The 21,696-nt window shown below is 40.2% G+C and overlaps 1 protein-coding gene across 3 annotated transcripts in view; it reads right to left on the bottom strand.

Annotated features, from left to right (window-relative positions):
* Positions 1-817: 817 nt before the first annotated feature.
* LOC138359451 (serine/arginine repetitive matrix protein 2-like) overlaps positions 818-21,696 on the bottom strand; it is a 24,792-nt gene continuing 3,913 nt past the window's right edge. For all 3 annotated transcript variants that reach the window (XM_069318613.1, XM_069318614.1, XM_069318616.1), the window contains exons 2-8: positions 19,968-20,159; positions 18,346-18,583; positions 15,152-18,226; positions 11,934-12,154; positions 3,842-7,716; positions 1,951-2,013; positions 818-1,356 (exon numbers count right to left, since the gene is read on the bottom strand). In XM_069318613.1, the coding sequence (XP_069174714.1) occupies positions 1,326-1,356; positions 1,951-2,013; positions 3,842-7,716; positions 11,934-12,154; positions 15,152-18,226; positions 18,346-18,583; positions 19,968-20,159 (7,695 nt within the window). In that variant the 3' untranslated portion in view covers positions 818-1,325. The remainder of the gene's footprint in view (positions 1,357-1,950; positions 2,014-3,841; positions 7,717-11,933; positions 12,155-15,151; positions 18,227-18,345; positions 18,584-19,967; positions 20,160-21,696) is intronic.

Raw genomic sequence — 21,696 nt, 5'->3', positions numbered from 1 at the left:
CTCGCCTATTTAGGCTGTTCACACACACCACCCTACCTTTCTCACATTCCATTCTTACTTTTCCCCCTTCATCATTACACCAAGATGGCATCCATTTACTGGAATCCTGAAGAAATGGATGTGAACCCTATGTGCCCACTGGAGCTTTAAATCTATTGTCAATTTACACTCCACTGATAAAACGACCCTGGTTGCTGTGAACAGTAGAAGGGTTAAAGATGGAGCCACTCTAGGTGATGAGGTAGTAACCACTGGGGACTCTGTTCTCCCACTTTCTTGGCAGGGATGAGCCCAAAGAGGATAAAATGGGTAAAAAAGAAAAAAAAAATTTAGCTGGGCCTGGGGTGACAAGAGCCTGATCGTCCATCACTGTCTGACTCGGCAGTTTTATGCATTGACCCCATAAGCCTGTTTGGAAAGTCGCTTCATTTTCCATACATAATGTGAGGAAGGCCGAACACTGGCCAGTGCAAGAAGGGATGTGTTGGCCCTAGTGGTGACCCCCCTTTTTAACAAGGCAGGCCTACTGCATCTTACATTCTCCCACACCAGCAAAAAGACTGCCTTCTCCCTCTTCCCCAGTCTGGACACCCAACCTCCAAGGGCAACCCCTTCAGTGGGTGGTTCAGTAACTCAGACAAGTGTTCTATTTTTGTTTTATTTTACACGTACATCTGCTGGGTACGGAGCAGAAACACCCCCACTGATCCCCAGGGAGTAGTATGAGCACCCTCCCCCTCTCACCATGACAAAAAGTGAAACTCTTGGTGGTATTAGTTCTTACAGACAATTTACCTTTCCATGATAATAAAACACGTTTAAGTAAAGAATTTGTTTGCTATTTACATGCATGAATTTTTTTATGTTTTGACATTATTATTAGTCAAGAATCTTAAAATGTACTACTATACCAGGTGATCTTGCACAACAATCAAATTGTAATTACCTCATACAAGAGTAAAAAAATGCATGGACCTAAAAGGAGAACAGATTGGTCAAGATAAAACATTCTGAACACCACTTAATATCAAAACTCTGGTCGCCAGAAAGCTTTCACAACTTTTTGAATAATATATCTTTTAAAATCAGGTTGTTTTACTTGTCCCTATGACAACATTTGTTCACCTAAATTTCACTAAAACTATTTATTCTTAACATTCAAGCCGTACTTATAAGAAAAACTATTAGGTCCACAATAAAAATATGGTAGATATACAAGTGTATAAAGTATAGAAAGTGGAATTCATACACATGAATCCAAAATGGCTAACAAATAGATAAGGAGCCAGGTACTTCAAATGAGCATTGTACTATCATGTGGGCATTTACTTGCGAGCTCGGGTTCTTCTTGTCATCCTGAAAAATGAAAAATTAATTACCTGTCTGATGTAATCTTATTTTACATAATAAGATAACACTTCTAATACCTGTACTAAATTTTTATTACAAGAATGCACAGATTGACGAGTGGCAAATGGAATTAATTGTGAATAAATGCCATGTTATGGAATGTGGAATAGGAGAACATTGACCCCACACAGCCTGTAGATTATGTGAGAAACTTTTAAAGAATTCTAGAAGATAAAAGAAAAAGAGGCGATATGATCATTACATACAAAATAGTAACAGGAATCAATAAAATGGATACGAAAGATTTCCAGAGACCTGGAACTTCAAGAACAAGTAGTCATAGATTTAAACTAAATAAAACAAAGCTGCCAAAAAATATAAGAAAATTCACTTTCACAGTGGTAGACGGTTAGAGCAAGTTAGGCGAGAAGGTGGAGGCCAAAACTGTTAGTAATTTCAAAGTGTTATAAAAAGTGCTGGGAAGATGGAACACCATGAGCATAGCTCATCCTTTAACTACACTTGTGTAATTACACACATTTTATTTGTGTGTGCAATTTTGCCATCTCCTGACAAATTTAAAACTACACAATCACTTACTCTTTATATGATTCCTCTTCTGTGTTGTTACGTCTTGACCTTGTGACTGGTGTAGTTTCCACCCTGTTGATAGTGAACATTTTAAGATTTGATACTTTATGGAGAAATTTAATTTCTACAATCTAAGCATAAGATGGACATTAAACAGCTGTGAATATCAAAATACTAGATAGCCACCCATCACTTGTCCTAAGAGGTGAGATGAGGGCTCTTTTTGTGTCCTTTAAATCTTAACACAAAAGCTGGAGGTCAAGAACTATTAATGTACAAAGGTATATGAAAGCAAAAGGAAATAAGACATGTTATCCTGGAAAAGCTTTGCTAGAAAGTCATAATGGGTACTTGTGAAAAAGGGAACAGTACAGACAACTGTACTGTTTTTGTAAATTACATGTACAGTAATCTAGTTATTCAACACAATGAACTAAAAATGTGAAGAAACAAGCATACACACATACAAAGTTACCACTGGAGTCCTCTGCCACATGCCACTGTAGGTACACTATATACATATCAGTAAGAACATGAGGACTAAGGGGACTGCAGAAGATCTATGGATCCATACAAGGCAACTCCTATTTTTATCCTCGTATGGGTGAATAAACCCATGTATGAATGATTATGGATAGATATAAACAGGAGCTGTTGCTTCATATGGGCCAGTAGACCTACTGCAATCCCTAGTTCTTATTGATACATACAAACATTCATTTATATGTATCCATGAATGAAACCATGTATTTATTATGAATCAATAATAACTAAAGGGCCTGCAGAATGCGTATTAGACAATATGAGGCAACTCCTGTTTATATCCGTCCAAACTCACTCATATACTGTACTGTATATGAATGAGTTTGGGCAGGAATTTACAGGAGCAGCATCATATGGACCAAAAGCCATTATTTAGGATGTTGGGGTGTCCTGGGTAGGAGACAGGAGTGTCAGTATATATAGATATGTATACTGTATGTGTACTCACACCTATTGTGCAATTACAGGATGAGAGCTACACTTCCCTGTACCTTCGTCATATAACGCTTTGAAACTATTGAAGGTTTTGGCTTTAGCAACCTTTTTTACTTAACTTGTTCCAACAGGCTACCACTCTCAGCTTTCTAATACACATAGAAATCACAATAGCACAATATATCAAATGAACAAATCCACAAGGGCCGTGAACCCAATTACCCCCCCCTCACGTGGGGGAATTGTGTGAAACCCCATTTGTGCTTCGGGATCCTTGTGAAGACAGTAGCACTCCTGGTTGCAATTATTTTATATGGTGATATGATCATCGCATACAAAATTCTAATAAGAACGGACCAAATTGACAAGGAGGAATTCCTTAAACCAGCAACACCACGAACAAGTGGACACAGATTCAAACTAAAGAAAGGTGCCGATAAAACATCAGAATGTTTTCTTTTGCAAGTAGTGGTAGACGGACGGAACAAGCTAAGTGAGAAGGTGGTGGAGGCTAAACTGTCAGTAGTTTCAGTGTTATATGGGAAGAGTACACGTACTGGGAAGATGGGACACCACGAGCATACCTCTCATCCTGTAACTACACTTGGGTAATTACACCACTTTTCACACACTAGCAAATAATTTACAGCAGCATAACATTTCAAGACTAGGTGTGAAGTGCTTCTCACGAGTTCCTACCACTTATGGAAATGTACCTCTCTAGCTTGACCTACCTTTGTTTTCCTCAAATAACTTTTACTAACTTTCATTTCATGTTGAGATTAACTCACTATGGCCACATATCTATAGATTTCTTAATTATCTTACAATGTAAACACACCACTACTCCCTATTTTCCTCTAAATATGGTTTACATAAAATAATCCCAACGATGTGACTTTGAAAATATTGAAACACTTACTCTTCCACTGCTGAATCTGCTTTTCGTTTCTGAGAAGGCTTGTCTACTGAAACTTTGCTTTCTTTCTTGTTTCGCGTACTTCTTGTTTTGGGTGCGATCACTTCAGGTTCGACTTCCCTTTTCTTTGATTTACTCTCATTCTTTTTGGATTCAGGAAATATCTCGGAATCCAAATTTTGTTCTTCAACCTTGCTTTCTAATTTGACATTACCCTTTTTCCTTCTTGTTACTGGTACAGATTCCTCTGGATTATCTTCGACACGAGTACGCCCACGGCGAGTAATTCGAATTGCCTGTTCTTCAAATGTATTTTCATTTACATCTTCCACAGTGACTGTCTTTTTAATAACATTTTTTCCCACCTTGGCCATTGGTTGTTCAATTTCACTTTCCTCCTTTTTTTGAAGTCTACCTCTTCTACTTTTCTTGGGGGCTGCTTCTTCTTGAACTTCAGTCTGTTGTGCTCTAGTTTTTCTAGTTCTAATTCTTGAGGGTGTAAGATCAATATTTTCTGCACTGGCCACTGAATTTATTTTCAACTCATTAGTATGTTTGGAATGAGTTGCTTTACTAGAACTACTTGTACTCGAGTCCTCAGTTTCTAAAGCCTTTTTTCTACCACGGCCTCTACGAACTGGTGTGCTTGTTTGTGTGTCTTCTTTGTTACAAAACTCTTCTTGTTTCATCGTGGATACTCCATCTTCTCGGATTTCGCAACACACATCTGACTTGTCTTGTACAACATTAAGTAAGAGCTGTGCTCTAGTTTTTCTAGTTCTGGAGGGTGTTAGATCAATATTTTCCACATTGGCCACTTGGTTAATTTTCAGCTCATCAGTATATTTGAAATTACTAGTACTATTTGAACTAGAATTGCCAGTTTCTTTGACATTCTTTCGCCCACGGCCTCTTCGTACTGGTGTAGATTCACATTGTCCCCCTATCGTTTTACCTGATGACATGCTGCTTACAGAATTCTCCAACACTGGTGAAGATATTTGGGAAAATTCTTCTGTCACTTCAATTTTTGTTTTTCTTCTTTTACTCTGAGATGCTATAGGTACCTCCAATTCAGCTTTCTTTTGGTTACGTCTTTTTCTGACTGGTAATGTAGTTGAAGTACGAGGGCTCACCTTCCCAGAAGTATTATTAATTTCTGAGGAAGATATAGTTTGTCTTTCTTGTGTGTTTCCTGCTGTATCTATTGCTTCCAATGACTTGGCATCAACTCTATTTTCCACAACCAGAGGACTTGTTTCATATGATTTGCTTTCTATGCTGGAATTGTGGATTTCCTCTTCAGATGTCATTTTACCCTTCCTGGATTTTTTCTTAGCTAACACTTGCTTATCAACTGTATTAACTTTTCTTCTAGATCGTAAACTACGTTCTGGTACAACAGGCGATGATTCAATCTGCTCCAGTGTGAACTCTACTGCATGGCTTTGAAATATGGTCTCGTTCTTTCCACCCTTTCGAGATCGTCCACGCCTTACTGGTTCTGTAACCTCTGGTTTCTTGGCTCTGGCATTTCTTTGAGATCTACGAGGTGTACCATCTTCATTTTTTGCATGATTATTTACATCTTCTACTGGTGGTATGTTTTCAGAAGGAGAACTTGTAGCTGGGCTAACTTTTAGAGAGCTATGCAGTTTTCTTGAAGACTCAGGAGTGGAAGAATGCTGCACCAGTTCTACAATTTTCTTTACCATATTAGTATGGTCTGAGAGAGGTGTTGTCATTAGCTGACTTAACCCTTCAAGATCTATTTCAAGAGAATTATCTTTAACTTTCGGGGTTCTCATTAATGCCCGCAAGCCACGGACATTTGTATAATCTGCTTCAGGAGAATTAAAAGGAGTATGTGGTGTGCTAAGTAGTTTTTTCATACCTGCAACATTTGTATAATCTGAGAATGGACTGCATTTCTTTTGTCTGGGTGTAGCAAGCAGTTTCTTTAATCCTTTAGGCTCAGAATAGTCAGCTATAGGTTCTTTGCTTTCCGAGCTGCTGCTTGGAGTTCTGAAAAGTTTCTGAGGGACTTGAAAATTACTACATTCAGGTGCAGAATCTTTTTCACTGGATACCTGTATTTGCTTTAGACATATATTTAATCTGTCAAGTCCAGCAATATTGCTGTATTCTATAGTTGGGTCTAGATTAGTAGTTATAGGAGTTTTTATTTGATTTTTAAAACCGACATCTGAACAGTCAGAATTTTGGATACCTTGTGCTCGTTTTGGAGTGCAAAGTATCTCCCTTATTGCAGTAAGTGTCTCATCAGTATCATCTGGAACAGCTGCCTTTGGAGTTTTCATTAGCTTTTTAACACCCCTAACATCTGTGTAATCAGCTTTTGGACTGCCTTGAGCAGTTGTATTAGGTGTCTTTAAAAGTGCCCTTACACCAGCAACCTTCGAATAATCAGCTTTAGGGCTATCAGACACTGACTTTGGAGTGCGAAGAATCCTTCTAATTGCAATTATGTGAGCTTCATCTGCATTATCAATTGAACCAGCTGCTTTAGGAGTCTTCATTAGTTTCCGGACACCACGAACATCAGTATAATCAGCTTTTGAGTCTTGCACTGGTTCTGGATGCTGAAGTATCTTCCTTATATTAGCAGAATCGACATTCTTAGGATTATTAGAATCGGGAGATGCAGTTTTTGGTGTTCTCATAAATTTAACACCATCTGTATAATTACCTTTAAGATTCCCTGCAGCATAAACATTAGGAGATTGCTTAGATTTATTCATAACATTTTCATCACCCTGAGGACTCTTTGGTGTTTGCTCTTGAACTCTTAATTGCATTCCTCTATCATTTGCTTCAACGTTGTCCATAAAAGGTATTGCAATTCTCTTGAAATCATTTCTTTCAGGTACAAAATGATCTGTTTTTACCTCGCTAGGAATTTTGATTTTACTATACTCTTCTCCCTTAAGAGATGTTTTGCATATATTTTTTACAGTAGCAATAACTTTAGGTGTAGAAGCCACAGCTCTTGGTGTGCGAAGCAATCTCTTTATCCCATGTTCGTCAGTTGGCAAACCTTTACAAAACTGTCCAATAGGCTTAGGGGTTGATAACAGGGATTTTCTCCCTACAACACTGTCATATTCAGTAACCCGAGATGAATTCTTAGATCTTGTACTCACCGGAGAAACAAAATCAAGCTGTGAAACATCAGGCGTACGAGCATTTTCAAAGTCAAAAGTAGTAGCATCAGTTTCTAAGTGTATGTCCACTGGCGATGCCATAAATGACTTTTCTGTAGAACGTCTAATCAAGTGCTCTGGAGTCTTATTGGAAGTGGCTGGAGTTACAAGTGGGGATATAAAATTATCCTCTGTAACATCCGGAGTTTTTATTGATGAAAAATCAAAATTGGTCATGTTAATATAGGATGCCGAGTGACTGATTTGTGACAAATATCTGTTCCCGATAGAACAACGAACACTTTTTGATGTTGATGGTGTGGCAGGAGAGAAGAGGGCAGGTGAAGTACCTAAAGATTCCATCAATTCTTCATTTGAACTTTCAGCAGGTGTTTTCATTGGAGAAGGCGTTTTTGAGCTAAGTTTTCTACTTGCACTTTGAGGAGTATCTTCTTTCATAGAAGAATTTTCTTTAATAACTGGAGAATTCTCTCTCTCTCTCCTGTTTGCCGTTGGTGTAGCAAGAAGCTCTCTGAGTCCTTCCAGGTTATCATATTTTCCAGAAGATGATGTGGCAAAAACGGCTTTTAGGGGACTCTTGCGACCCTTTCGGAATACTTTGGGAGTTTTACAAGTTTTCTTATGGATGAATATTGAAGCAGGGGAATTAGCATGCCCAGTAGTCTGGCCAAATTCAAACTTTTTGGGAATCTCCTGAAAAACAAAGAATACCAATATTAACATGATTATTCACTTCATTAATTAAATAATTAAATGCCTTGGCAGCAGGTAAAAATCTTACTTCTGTTATTAGTTTATCTAACCGTTTACAAATTCTGATTATAAAGAGCCTCTTTCCAACAATATGTGGACAACCCCCCTTGACTGGATATAATCCTTTTATTGTTGACCAATCCACATTAGAAAGTGAAGGGACGACGACGTTTCGGTCCGTCCTGGACCATTCTCAAGTCGAATGAGAATGGCCCAGGACGGACTGAAACGTTGTCGTCCCTTCACTTTTATTGTGTGGTTTGGTCAATATATTTCAGCCACGTTATTGTGACTCCTCATCTGCATAATCCTCCTAACATCATTTCAAAATATATTCCCAATATTAAAACAAATTATCCATAATTAAATATTAGGTGTGTAGCCGTAGTGTACATAAATGGGTACGTCAAACTTGATGTATGCAGTTCTTTTAGCATTGTGAAAGAGCTACCATATGCAAATGAGAAATATTTTCATGAAGATTGTCAACTGAAACACAAGGCACTCGCCATGATGAGCCTCATGTTGCCAGTACCATTCTCAAGAACATAATTCTATCTGCAATTACTGCATTTATTAACAGGCCAACTCGTATTTGGATAATGTTTTAGTGATGAGCCATATGACGGCTCTAGAAAATAGCTAGCTCCAACTTCATTCGTTTTGTAACTTAGTACTAATACTAAGCAATCTCACAAGTTTCACTTGGATGTAATTTAATGAATCTAATGAAATGCTCCTTTCTGGAGGCTCCTTGGAAGAGCCCTGTCAACTTCAATCCATGGTAAACCTACCAGGGGACCAGAGGCCAAAACCCAGCCCCCTCTAAAGCTGCACAGGGAGCTCCAGAATACTAGATCATTCAGACCAAGAAAATGCCACCAGAAAGGTGAGCGAGAATACAGACAATATGCAAGGTAAAGTAAACAAAACATTAAATACCAGACACAAGAGGCAAACCACTTTGTGAACCAGTTCACTCACTAGTTAACCTGCATGCTGCCAGGTGGCTACAAACCCAGCTACTCGGTTCCCAGTTGTGATCTATCAGTCATTCAGCTAGGAAGAAGGAAACCCAAAGCCATTGAAAGGGGCCCAAGACTTTTCAATTCGCTATCAACCAATCCTTGACCCATCCTTGTTGAAGCTGCAGCTGTTCCCCTAGGATGCATTCATGAATTTTAACATTATGTAATAAAAACAGGGTTATTCTCATTTATATATTGATATTATAATACTGTATATTAAAGTTCTATGTGCATAGGCATAGGTTTGGCTAGCAAGTATTTATATTTGAAGTACGTTAATGAAGCATTTATAGCGTTGCAGACAGAGGTTATCAGTGAAGCACTGCTCAAGAAATGTTCCATCGTCATCTAATGTGAATTAAGAACTTGATAAACAGCTCAAAATTTTTTTCGATCAACCAGGCTGCGAGCAGCTGCATTCAACAGGTTGGTTGACCAAACCACCAACCAGGAAGCCAGATCAAAGACCAGGCCACTGGTATGTTGATCCCCAGAACGAACAACAGCTAGGTAGTGACATTTTTCCAATCTTAAGGCCACAAATGCCTGTTCTGAAGAACATATGTCTAGACGCAATGTTACAAGAAATACAAGCTTTTGTTTTTATGAACTACAAACTACCTTTAGGCTAATACTTCTGTCTATCATAATAAAGGCTTAAAAAGTTAAAACCTGCTAGTGATGAAGTCAGAAAACGAAGTCTTCCCAAAGAGATTAGAAGCACTCGCAGAGAAAAATCTTTAACCCTCAAACTGCGCAAAACATCAAAACGTCAGGTGTGACATTGAAGGGGGGGTATAATTTGAAAAATATTCAAATTATGTAAAAATTACCTAAAAATATTAAATCTCCAACTTATTAGCTTCACTGTGAAACATCAAAATATTTTCAGAAATTTATTTTAGACAAATATTAAAAAAAAAAGAACAGTTCCTATTAAATGAACAAATCCACAAGGGCCGTGACGAGGATTCGTTTAAGTCGATTAAGGCAGTGTCTGGGATGCTCATGGACGCAGGTTCGAATCCTCGTTACGGCCCTTGCGGATTTGTTCATTTGATGCATCACGTTAGTGATATCTCTGTGTGTAACAGCTCCTATTAACTGGAACTGATGGATAATGCAATAATAAAGAGATGCAAGCACCTGTCCGACGCACAAAGAAGAAAAGTAGTAAGAAGTGTCCACAGAGTGGATACACAGCTGGTGCCTTTATAGCATTGGTGAGTAATACATAATAACACAACAATGAACTATTATGTTATTATGCTCTATTTTGTTATATATCATATAAATACATTGCCCAATGTTATAATCAGTTACTTTCAACAATGGGATTTTTTTTAGGCCTTTAGTTTTTTCCTCCTTTATTTATTATTTGAATTTGTTTTAACCTTTACATCCTGGAGAATGGATACTCGTCCCTAACTATGTCAAGCCAGAATTAAATTGGTTAACAAATAAATCAGTTACAACTCTCAGAACTAGGATTTGGGGGGGGGGGGGGCTGATATTTTCAGATTTCAAACTCTACTTTCCTTGTTTCTTTAGGTTGTTTTCATGATTAGAGACCAGATTAGGGCTTTTTTTTTTACTTATATAAGTATACCCTAAATTATTATAATTATCACAATTATAGGTATCTATATTTTTTTTTTGGAGGGGTTACTTTTTCTCGACTTCATTTCTACACACATTGCCCTACAACTTTCACATACTTGAGTACGAATGCCAAACAATGTTTATTTCTACATACAGGTAAATTCACGAATTAGAACTGCTTTGTATATTGTCGATAACTTCAACTTCAGTTATATCTATAACTAGAATTTCAACTTACTTCAGTATCCAAAACTCTAGTTTCTGACCGATTCTCACCATTTTTACATAGTGTGCACAGCTGTCTGTTCTACAAACCCTATAGAATTAATTTTTCATAAACTCAACGTTTGGAATTATAAATTTTTGTTTTCTAAATTTGTGCATATTTCAAATGCCACATTGACAATTTTTTTTACAGTAAACTATTCTGAAAACCTATATTCTAAATATATGAAAATGATTATGCTATTCTGAAAATCATATGCTATTCTGAGAGCATAACAACACTAAATGAACAGTTGGTGAAATTTTTATATATTTTTTTTTTGCAGCTGATTTCAAAATCTGAAGTTTTCAACATTCAATTTTATAATTATTTTTTATTTTCTTGTTTTTCAAGTTACACTGGTATCATTTAGACAAAGTTAGAGCAATTGTCTACTAGATTATTCACAAAACATTTGAAAGTGTCAGAAAATTTAAAAAACTGAGTTCAATGTCACATCATATGAGGTTTTGTGCAGTTTAAGGGTTAACAGAGGTCAATGCTCTCCCCATAAGAACAACCACAACCCTGAAAGTGAACATGATAGCAGTTATCCAGGCTATCCCAAGTGACACCTGAGGAGGCAGGAAGACAAGATGCTAGAAACTTAAGAGAAGGGTCATTCATCCCCATCCAGAATAAGACATATGTCTGGATGTCTGAACTCAAACTCAAGACCTGAAAGTTGAACATACCCTGTGCTGAACAAATACACATGTAAAGCTTTACCAAATATACTGTAAATAAGTACGAGTCCACTGCATACTAAAAATAGTTTCAAGGGCTGAAACAAGTCATTTAACTGAAATTTGCAGCCAGAAGAATGTCAAGAAACCGGGTCAGAGAAACCTTCCATGTTTGGTGTTACCACCCATTGACAGTGAGTGTCCCATTGCAATGACTTGTAACAATTCATAAGCCCCTTTTAAGTGAACCTTCAGGTGGTGATTCTGACCTGGAGTGAATGTTGTCTAATGACTGCCTAGTCCCAACATATCTTCCTGCAGATGCTTGAAAAATTCTTTGCAGCACCAGATCACAATGTCAACTGGCCCTGTCTATTTACGAGTTATAAGTGGGATAGCTCAAAAACATGTTTTTACATGTTAATGATGAAAACATAGGACCAAATTATTCTTAACATGCATTTAAAGGCATATTAATATTTTATAATACTTTTAACGAGTAGCTAAAAACAAAAACTTGGTAAGATTTTTTTATTTGGGTATGTCAATAACCATATACCCAGGACTTTGACTTACCTTTTCAAACACAGTTGTAGGTAATTTTGACTTAAAAGCAGATCTTTTGTTGGCACGAACACCTCTAGCTCTCCTCATCACTTGGTTAGAACGCTGAATCCTAGAGCATGGTACACCATTAGCCATAAGACCCCTTTTCAATACATCAGCCCAGGATTTCTTTGGCGTTTTCTTCACAATTTTTGCAGGAGTTTTCCTACTGGAAGTCTTGATCTTTTGAACTGCAAATTAAGAGAAGCTATAAGACAAGTTAATCAACAATAACCCCTAATTTGATCTCTACTCTGGTATGCATGCACACACATTTCTTTGAAGATTTTACATAAAAATATCCTTCAAGTTTGAAAAGAGAAAAGTGATCTTTATGATCACTTTTATCTTTTCACTGGGATGGGAACTGTATGGTCACATGGGTTCAAAAATGACATCTAAAATGCAGAATCTCTATATAATATTGTACTTCAATCTATACACTGCTGATACGATACAGTTTGACATTCGGCCAATGCTATATGCAAGGCTTGAGTACAGATGAAAAGCTCCCTTTTAAGCAAGATATTTTGTCTTTATTTTAACCCTTTGGCTATGACAATTTCTGGGAGGGCTCCTCTTGTGGCTTCCCAAGTTACCAACTTGGAAACTTCCAATCCTTGGGTACTACACCAGGCTCTTTTCATAATTCAGTAACATTATCAAAAGCCAGAATAAAAATCTGGCCCCTTTCAATAGAGGCAAGAGGAGTTTGTGGGTACTGAATCATGGCAGTAATCCAAATGAAACGGCTATCTTCGATAGCCCTTACACTGGTATTTAGTTGGTTTGGCCAGGGGTTCATGTTATGTGTACAGTGATGGCAGTTCATTGTTATCTTTAGACTTGAATGGACACCTTGCTTGTGAACCTGGTGACCCTTACTCCCTGTTCTCAGGCCTGGTGGTTGTGGGTTGGTTGAAGGGTGGTCAAATTTAGCCCCAAGCCTGCTGCATACCCACAAGTTTGCTGCTTTGTCTGCTTTCCTTTATAATATGTCCCCAGTAAAGATTTGGGTTCTGAGATCAGGGGCTCTCGGTTTGCCAGGTTCCACCTGGTGGTGAGGAAGTGGAGCTAACTTACAACTGTGTAGACAGCTAGTGTCTACAGAATAGGAATTGTAAATGTCTTAAGTAATTGTTTTTTTAGTGCACTATCTTTCTGGTGGGTGTTTTCATTTGTAATGTACAAAAGGGAGAAGGGGGGAGGGTTTCTACTACATGCGATTCATCAAGTATGCTAACTCCCCAATGCCTTTATTAAGGGGGCCAGACTCTTGTCATGATCTCCAGTAGGCACTTGCGATTCAATAGAGCCTCGTGTGGTACCTAAATTTGGAGGACTACAGGTGAGAAGTTTGAGTAGATATAGAGAGAAGCCCCTCTCCAAAAGAGGGAATTGGTAATGAAACTTTGTGGCCATACACTCCATACTTTAGTGGAATGTAGCCACAATACATTCAAATACAATTTTAGTGGGAAATAAAACTTGTTTAACCCTTGCACTGAGCACTTGTTTTGTGTGCAAACTGTGGTGTATAGTAATAATAATAATAAAAGTGTTGAATATAATGAAACGCCATTTTCTGGGCAAGCCCTGTTGGCTCCTCGAAGCTATCTGAACTGAAGTGTGCTATATTAGCTTGGGATATTCAGACACAGGAGTCCTCAGGCTTACCAGGGACCATGAACCAAAACCTGGCCACCTCCGAGAGGTGCAAAGAGCAATGGCCTATGAGCACTTTACATTTAAAATACAGTATGTCCTAATTGCCATCTACCGGAGGACCTAGAAAGGTAGGTGAATCAACACGGACCACTGTGTGGTTAACCTGCGCAATCTACATTTGAAAAGATCAAAATACCTTCCCTAGAAAGAAACCCAACAAGCACTCCTGCTTGTTAGCATCCCCCCCCTCTCCTAAGGGGTATGGGGAGCCAACAGCCCACCACTCCAATTCTTGAACTGATGAGGCCAGAGGTGACTGATTAGCCACCAGCACAAGCTCCTCTTATGAATTTTTGCCCTGTGTAGCTGTTCCAGCTGTGTGTGGTGTGGTGGCCAAGTGTCCTAGTAGTGTACTGGAGCAGCTTGCACTACGGTGACCTTCCCAAGGGGGCTCCATGAGTACTGCCCTTGTAGGCCAGGGTTATCTTCCCTGAGGTGTTCGGGAATCACTTCTCGTTTGAGGACTGGAGGAGTGACTGAGGACCCCAAACTAATATAGCATATATCAGTTCAGATAGCTTCAGTGGGTATAGCTGATGGGGCTCACCCCAGAAAAAATATTTTCTTTCAGATATTGTTAAAATGTATTCCCCTGATCTCAGGAAACTAAAGGAAAACAGTTTGTATGTAGGTTACTTTGGGTGTAATTACAGGATGAGAGCTACATTTGTGGTGTCCCGTCTTCCTGGTACTGTCGTATAACGCTGTGAAATACAGACTTTTTGGCCTCTTCCACCTTTTCACCTAACTTGTTCCAACCGTTTACCACTGTTTGCGAAAGGACTTAGTGTGATGGAGAGAGAGGAAATATGGCGATGTTACTGATTTATGATTGCAGGTCATGATCATAGTCACTAAATCCTGAATATGAATAATCTTTCACATTCATTTTCTAAAATACATATAATAAATTCCATGATATACTGAGGCAAAAAATAACAGCTGTGTGTCTCGCTTTGGGAAAGTCATCAGCAGGATCACTATCTATGATTGCTATGTTAATACTGAGGTCCTTACACCCAGGATTTTTTCCAACATGTCTTGTGTACTGGAGATCTTAAGATTGGAAGATGATATGAGCCCCATGTATCCACACATTTTAAATCTTATAAGATAGACCTTAAAGCACTACTGATTGCTGTACGCACCACCGATGAAGCAACCCTGGTCACAGCTGAAGGGTAATCCTCAAGGGTCAAGTCACCAAAAACTGGTTTGGTCAGTTAAGAAATCTTGCATACTGTGCTTTTCTTATTTTTTTTTGTATTTATATTCTTATGGCAGTTCAAACTCAAATGCTGTTCTGTAGCTCCAGAAAATTTTACTTCCACTAATTTTTAGAAGTTTGTATTTTGCTAGGGGAACTGAACAACCAAAAATATTTCTTATTTAATACCAAGCATTCACTTTCCTATCATAAGGGCCATAATTTGGAAAATTTAATGTAATGTAATATTTACCTGAATTTGGAGTAGAAGCTCCAGTTTTAAGTCTCTTGAGTACATGGGGCAGTGGGGTTAAGCTTGCCTTTCTCTTCTTATCCTGCGGAGAATTGATCAAAGAACTGTATGGAGAGCTTACAAGACTCTGGTGAAGGCTTCTCTTTGCATTTTTGGGCAATATTATATGTTGAAGCTGTACTCTCAATGATGAACGCTTCTTCGAAGACGACACTGACAATTCACTCTTCTTGGGAGAGTTATGTGATGCTGAAAGCAATGCCACCTTTTTTAAGGTGGACAATTCAACTTCCTTGGGAGACAGTGGTGATGCCACCTTTTTCGGAGACAATGGTGATGCTACAACACACACTTCTTTTCTTGATAATTTCAGGGAAGCAACTTTTGATGACAATACCTTATTAGGAGATCTCCCTTTCTTGGGAGAAACTTGGAGTAATTCTACTTTCTGGGGGGTATCTCCAGATCTTACTCTCTTAGGGGCATCTTTAAGAAGCTTTGCAATCTTTGTATCAGATTCAGGTAAATCTGCCCTTCTGGGAGTAGCTTTAGGTGACCATGCCCTATTGGCAGTTTCTTTAGGCGTCTGTGCCCTACCGGGGGTGCCTTTAGGCGACCGTGCCCTATTGGGGGCTCCTTTTGGTGATTGCGTCCTCTTGGGGGACCCTTTAGGCGACTGTGCCCTCTTGGGGGACCCTTTAGGCGACTGTGCCCTCTTGGGGGACCCTTTAGGCGACTGTGCCCTCTTGGGGGACCCTTTAGGCGACTGTGCCCTCTTGGGGGACCCTTTAGGCGACTGTGCCCTCTTGGGGGACCCTTTAGGCGACTGTGCCCTCTTGGGGGACCCTTTAGGCGACTGTGCCCTCTTGGGGGACCCTTTAGGCGACTGTGCCCTCTTGGGGGACCCTTTAGGCGACTGTGCCCTCTTGGGGGACCCTTTAGGCGACTGTGCCCTCTTGGGGGACCCTTTAGGCGACTGTGCCCTCTTGGGGGACCCTTTAGGCGACTGAGCCCTCTTGGGGGACCCTTTAGGCGACTGAGCCCTCTTGGGGGACCCTTTAGGCGACTGTGCCCTCTTGGGGGACCCTTTAGGAGACTGTGCCCTCTTGGGGGACCCTTTAGGCGACTGCGCCCTACTGGGGGTCCCTTTAGGCGACTGCGCCCTACTGGGGGTCCCTTTAGGCGACTGCGCCCTACTGGGGGTCCCTTTAGGCGACTGCGCCCTACTGGGGGTCCCTTTAGGCGACTGCGCCCTACTGGGGATTCCTTTAGGCGACTGCGCCCTACTGGGGATTCCTTTAGGCGACTGCGCCCTACTGGGGATTCCTTTAGGCGACTGCGCCCTACTGGGGATTCCTTTAGGCGACTGCGCCCTACTGGGGATTCCTTTAGGCGACTGCGCCCTACTGGGGATTCCTTTAGGCGACTGCGCCCTACTGGGGGTTCCTTTAGGCGACTGCGCCCTACTGGGGGTTCCTTTAGGCGACTGCGCCCTACTGGGGGTTCCTTTAGGCGACTGCGCCCTACTGGGGGTTCCTTTAGGCGACTGCGCCCTACTGGGGGTTCCTTTAGGCGACTGCGCCCTACTGGGGGTTCCTTTAGGCGACTGCGCCCTACTGGGGGTTCCTTTAGGCGACTGCGCCCTACTGGGGGTTCCTTTAGGCGACTGCGCCCTACTGGGGGTTCCTTTAGGCGACTGCGCCCTACTGGGGGTTCCTTTAGGCGACTGCGCCCTACTGGGGGTTCCTTTAGGCGACTGCGCCCTACTGGGGGTTCCTTTAGGCGACTGCGCCCTACTGGGGGTTCCTTTAGGCGACTGCGCCCTACTGGGGGTTCCTTTAGGCGACTGCGCCCTACTGGGGGTTCCTTTAGGCGACTGCGCCCTACTGGGGGTTCCTTTAGGCGACTGCGCCCTACTGGGGGTTCCTTTAGGCGACTGCGCCCTACTGGGGGTTCCTTTAGGCGACTGCGCCCTACTGGGGGTTCCTTTAGGCGACTGCGCCCTACTGGGGGTTCCTTTAGGCGACTGCGCCCTACTGGGGGTTCCTTTAGGCGACTGTGCCCTACTGGGGGTTCCTTTAGGCGACTGTGCCCTACTGGGGGTTCCTTTAGGCGACTGTGCCCTACTGGGGGTTCCTTTAGGCGACTGTGCCCTACTGGGGGTTCCTTTAGGCGACTGTGCCCTACTGGGGGTTCCTTTAGGCGACTGTGCCCTACTGGGGGTTCCTTTAGGCGACTGTGCCCTACTGGGGGTTCCTTTAGGTGACTGTGCCCTACTGAGGGTTCCTTTAGGCGACTGTGCCCTACTGGGGGTTCCTTCTAATGTATCTGCCTTATTAGTAATGGCTTCAGATGACTCTGCCCTTTTTGGGGTTGTTTTATGCAGTTCTATCTTACTTAAGGCAACTTTTAATTCCATGTCTCTCATGGGAGAACTTATAGTTGTAGTTACTTGATGAAGACTTCTGGATATATCTGAATTTCTGAGGGAATTTCTGAATACTACTTTTTTAGAAGGTTCAGAATCCTCAACTTTACATGTACTTGGGAATGTTGGCAGTACTTTAGAACTTCTTTCCTTTGCCATTTTTGGAGAATCATCAATATCGGATACAGAATCAAAGGAACTTCTTGTTAGAGGTTTATGATCTGAACATGCTTTTTGTTTGGGCGAGCCATCCTTGTCATTCTGGGCATTTGGCGAGCCATCATTAAGCACCTTTGGTACAAGAAGACCAAGACTACGAGCAATATACGGTTTCACTGGTGTTGGACTACGTCTCCGCAAAAGGCTCTTAGTTGGAGTATCTATTCCGCTTTCTTCTGCAATGGCTATATTAAGTGGGGGAAGAGATATGCGCTTGGACTTCCTAGCAGCCGAATGAGAACTCTCAGAGATATTTAACAAGGTTAATGTGTTGGGCTTTTCCCCTTTACTGATTGGTGTATCAGGAGGTAGTAGCTTATCAAAATGTTCTGGATGGAGCTGTGGGCCAAAAGAGACTCTCTTCCTCTTGGCATCTGGACACTCTTGAATAATGGCCTCAAACCCTTTGCATTTCATTCCACTAGAATCTGAAAATTTAAATCCTAATTCAAGCTTAAAAAATTTTTTAAAGACACTGTACACAATTCTAATCAAAACTAATGTGAAAATATTTCACCAGTAGCAATATTTTAAGTGTTATGCTTACCACTATTTACATTATGATGACTGATTGGTGACTTGGTTGTGGGCGTTAGTATCTTGTACATTAGTTGATCATTTCGGGAGGAACTGGCAAAGACAGAACCTTCTGGGTACTCCCATCGAAACTCTCGTTCCTCGACAGTAATGATATCCCTGTGTTCTAATACACTAATTTCTTCTGTAGCCATGGGTATTTTGTTTAATATTGTTGGGCTCACTTGTGACAGATTTGTCAAAAATGCCTGAAAAGAAATAAACACAAGTATAGTAGATTTCAGCATACAGCCTTCTACAAACATTAACACTATCGCCGGCGCCATGCGCGCTCAGCAAACTTTGACGTCATGGGGCCAATGAAGCGGGCGAGCGTGCAGCGACGCCTAAATGTGTATACTCGTTTCAGTTTTCTCACCTTAATTCTTGTGCTACGTCATTCGTTTTGGTATCATTGTGTTCGCAATTAAATTCCCTGCAGATATATATGCATATAATGTCCAATAGCCTGGCAAGACTCCCCACAGCAAAGCCTAAAGTCGGAAAAGTTACCCATGAACGCACAAAATCAGTACAATGTTTACACTCGTTTCAGTTTTCTCACCTTAATTCTCGTGCTACGTTGCTCGTTTTGGTATCATTGTGTTCACAAATGAATTCCCTACAGGTGTATATGAATATAATGTACAAAAGCCTGGCATGCCTCCCCGCAGGAAAGCCTAAAGTTACCCGTAAATGAGCACCAATTTGTACACTGCAACCTAATGTGTATACTCGTTCAGTTTGATAACATCAATTTTCGTGTTACGTCTTTCATTTTGGTATAAAATTGTTCGCAATAAAAAGGAACGTATTTTAAAACTAGTCTCATAAAAATAGAGCAATAACTGGAATTTTAACAAATATTTTAATTCTTGAAGTTCATCATAATTATTTATATCTTTCCAGTCTTCTGACAAATTTTTGTGTTACATCTTTCATTTTGGTATCAAATTGTACGCAACGTATAGGCGCACATTTTAAAACTAGTCCCAACATAATAGCACAATAAATAGAATTTTAACAAATATTTTAAAATTTTGACCAAAAACCGATTTTTAATCATACAAGTGTTTGGACATCAAGTTTCATCTTTCATTTTGGTATAAAATTGTGCGCATTCTAAAGGCGCTTATTTTGATACCATCCCGAGGTCGATTGGATAAAAAATGAATTTTATATAAATATTTTTGCAGTGGACGCAAGTCCGGTCCAAAGCTAGGATTCAGGAGAAAAATAATGAATGCGAGTCCGGTCCAAAGAGACCGATAGTGTTAAGCACACAATCATAACTTTATCATTGACTCGTGCAGTTTGTATAAATTATTCTACCTATTATATACAAAACTAATAAGTCCTACCTATTATATACAAAATTTATTGTATATAATAGGTAGGACTACTATAGAAGGTCTGGAGATTACCAGTCACGTTATTGTGACTCATCGTCTGCATATGAAGATTACCAGAATTCCCCAATGAAAGAGCTGGTCAGAATGTTGGTCAGATGTTTTAGGAATTCAACAAGGGATGGTCGAGTACATTTGGAGCACATAACAATTTACTATAATGTAAACGAAAATATATAATCACCTTTCCTTTAGAATCCACATCAATCTTACAGTGAAGTCTGGACACAGTTGATAGGTGGATTCTAATGTCACAGTCCTGATTGCGGCCAATAGTGCAACTTGTGTAAGTGAGTGGGAATGGGGTGCCATCTTCCCCCGTTCGCATAATCACAACTACATGGCCATAGATCTTCATTGTTTTATTCAACAAAAACTGCAAAGTTAAAAAAATGACATTAGAGCACATTTTAGTATTCAATATTGATGATACATTAATCTGAAATCTACTTACTGCAGCTAATTAAAAAAAGAAAAAAGAATGCATAATTTTGGTTTCTCTTGCAATATGTACATATCCTATTATCACTGGCAAGATAAAATATTTGAAGGATAAAAGGTTAAATTTACATGGGTAGTAAGCAGGTCTATAGCATAAATCGTTTAGTAACTTCAATTAACATGTGAATTACATATACAGTAATTATATATACAGCGAAGTGAAGAGAAGAGCTCAGTCCCCCAGGGTACTGTGCTTGCTCCAGTACTTTTTCTCATCCTCATATCAGATATAGACAAGGACACAATCTATAGTACTGTATCATCCTCTGCAGATTACACCAGGATTTTCATGAGAGTAGACAAAATAAAGGACACAGCAAACCTCCAATCAGATGTAAATCAGGTCTTTCAATGGTCTACAGAAAATAATATGGTGTTTAACGAAGATAAGTTCCAGCTCACGCGCAACGGAAAAAAATGAAAATATAAAATCGGAAACCATGTACAAAACTCAGTCAAATCATAACAGAACGAAAAGGCATTGTAAAGGATTTGGGTGTACTCCTGTCGCAAGACCTTACCTTTATAGAACACAAAGTAACTGTCACAACTGCAAGAAAAATGACAGGTTGGATAACAAGAACCTTTCACACTAGAGATGCTATACTGATGATACTTTTCAAAACACTAGTGCTCTCTAGAGTGAAGTACTGCTGCATAATGAAAGCCTCTTTCAAAGCTATTTGAGAAACTGCCGACATGGAGAGCGTGCAGAGAGCCTTTACTGCTAGAATCCGCTCAGTAAAACATCTAAACTACTGAGACCGACTAAAGAGCCTAAATCTGTATTCTCTTGAGTGCAGGCAGGAGATACATAATAATTTACACATGGAAAAGAGTAGAGGGGTTGGTTCCAAATCTGCACACAGAAATAACAACACATGAGACAAGAAGGCATGGCAGGATATGCAGAATATCCCCATTGAAAAGCAGAGGTGCAACAGGTACTCTCAGAGAGAATTTTCAACATCAGAGGCCCGAGGCTGTTCAACACGCTTCCGCTACACATAAGGGGCATAACTGGCCGACCACTCACAGTGTTCAAGAGAACTTGATAAGCACCTACAAAGGTGCGTATCACCTTATTAAAGCAGCTTCATCAAACAGCCTGGTTGACCAGTCCAGCAACGAGGAGACCTGGTCGACGACTGGGCCACGGGGACGCTAAGCCCCGGCCCCGGAAACACCTCAAGGTAAGGTATCAGCCATCTTTTTGACTAGTTATTTTGTTCAGCACTAGAGCAATACCCCAAGTATTCACTGTTGATAGGGACCTCCCTTACTTGACAGATCACCATCTATTTTTTTTTTGAGATATATACAAGAGTTGTTACATTCTTGTACAGCCACTAGTACGCGTAGCGTTCCGGGCAGGTCCCTGGAATACGATCCCCTGCCACGAAGAATCGTTT

The sequence above is a fragment of the Procambarus clarkii genome, chromosome 91, assembly GCF_040958095.1.
Source record: "Procambarus clarkii isolate CNS0578487 chromosome 91, FALCON_Pclarkii_2.0, whole genome shotgun sequence".
In the NCBI taxonomy this organism is placed as follows: Eukaryota; Metazoa; Arthropoda; class Malacostraca; order Decapoda; family Cambaridae; genus Procambarus; species Procambarus clarkii.
Note: the sequence above shows the minus strand (reverse complement) of the source record. Positions and strands in the feature narration are given on the sequence as shown.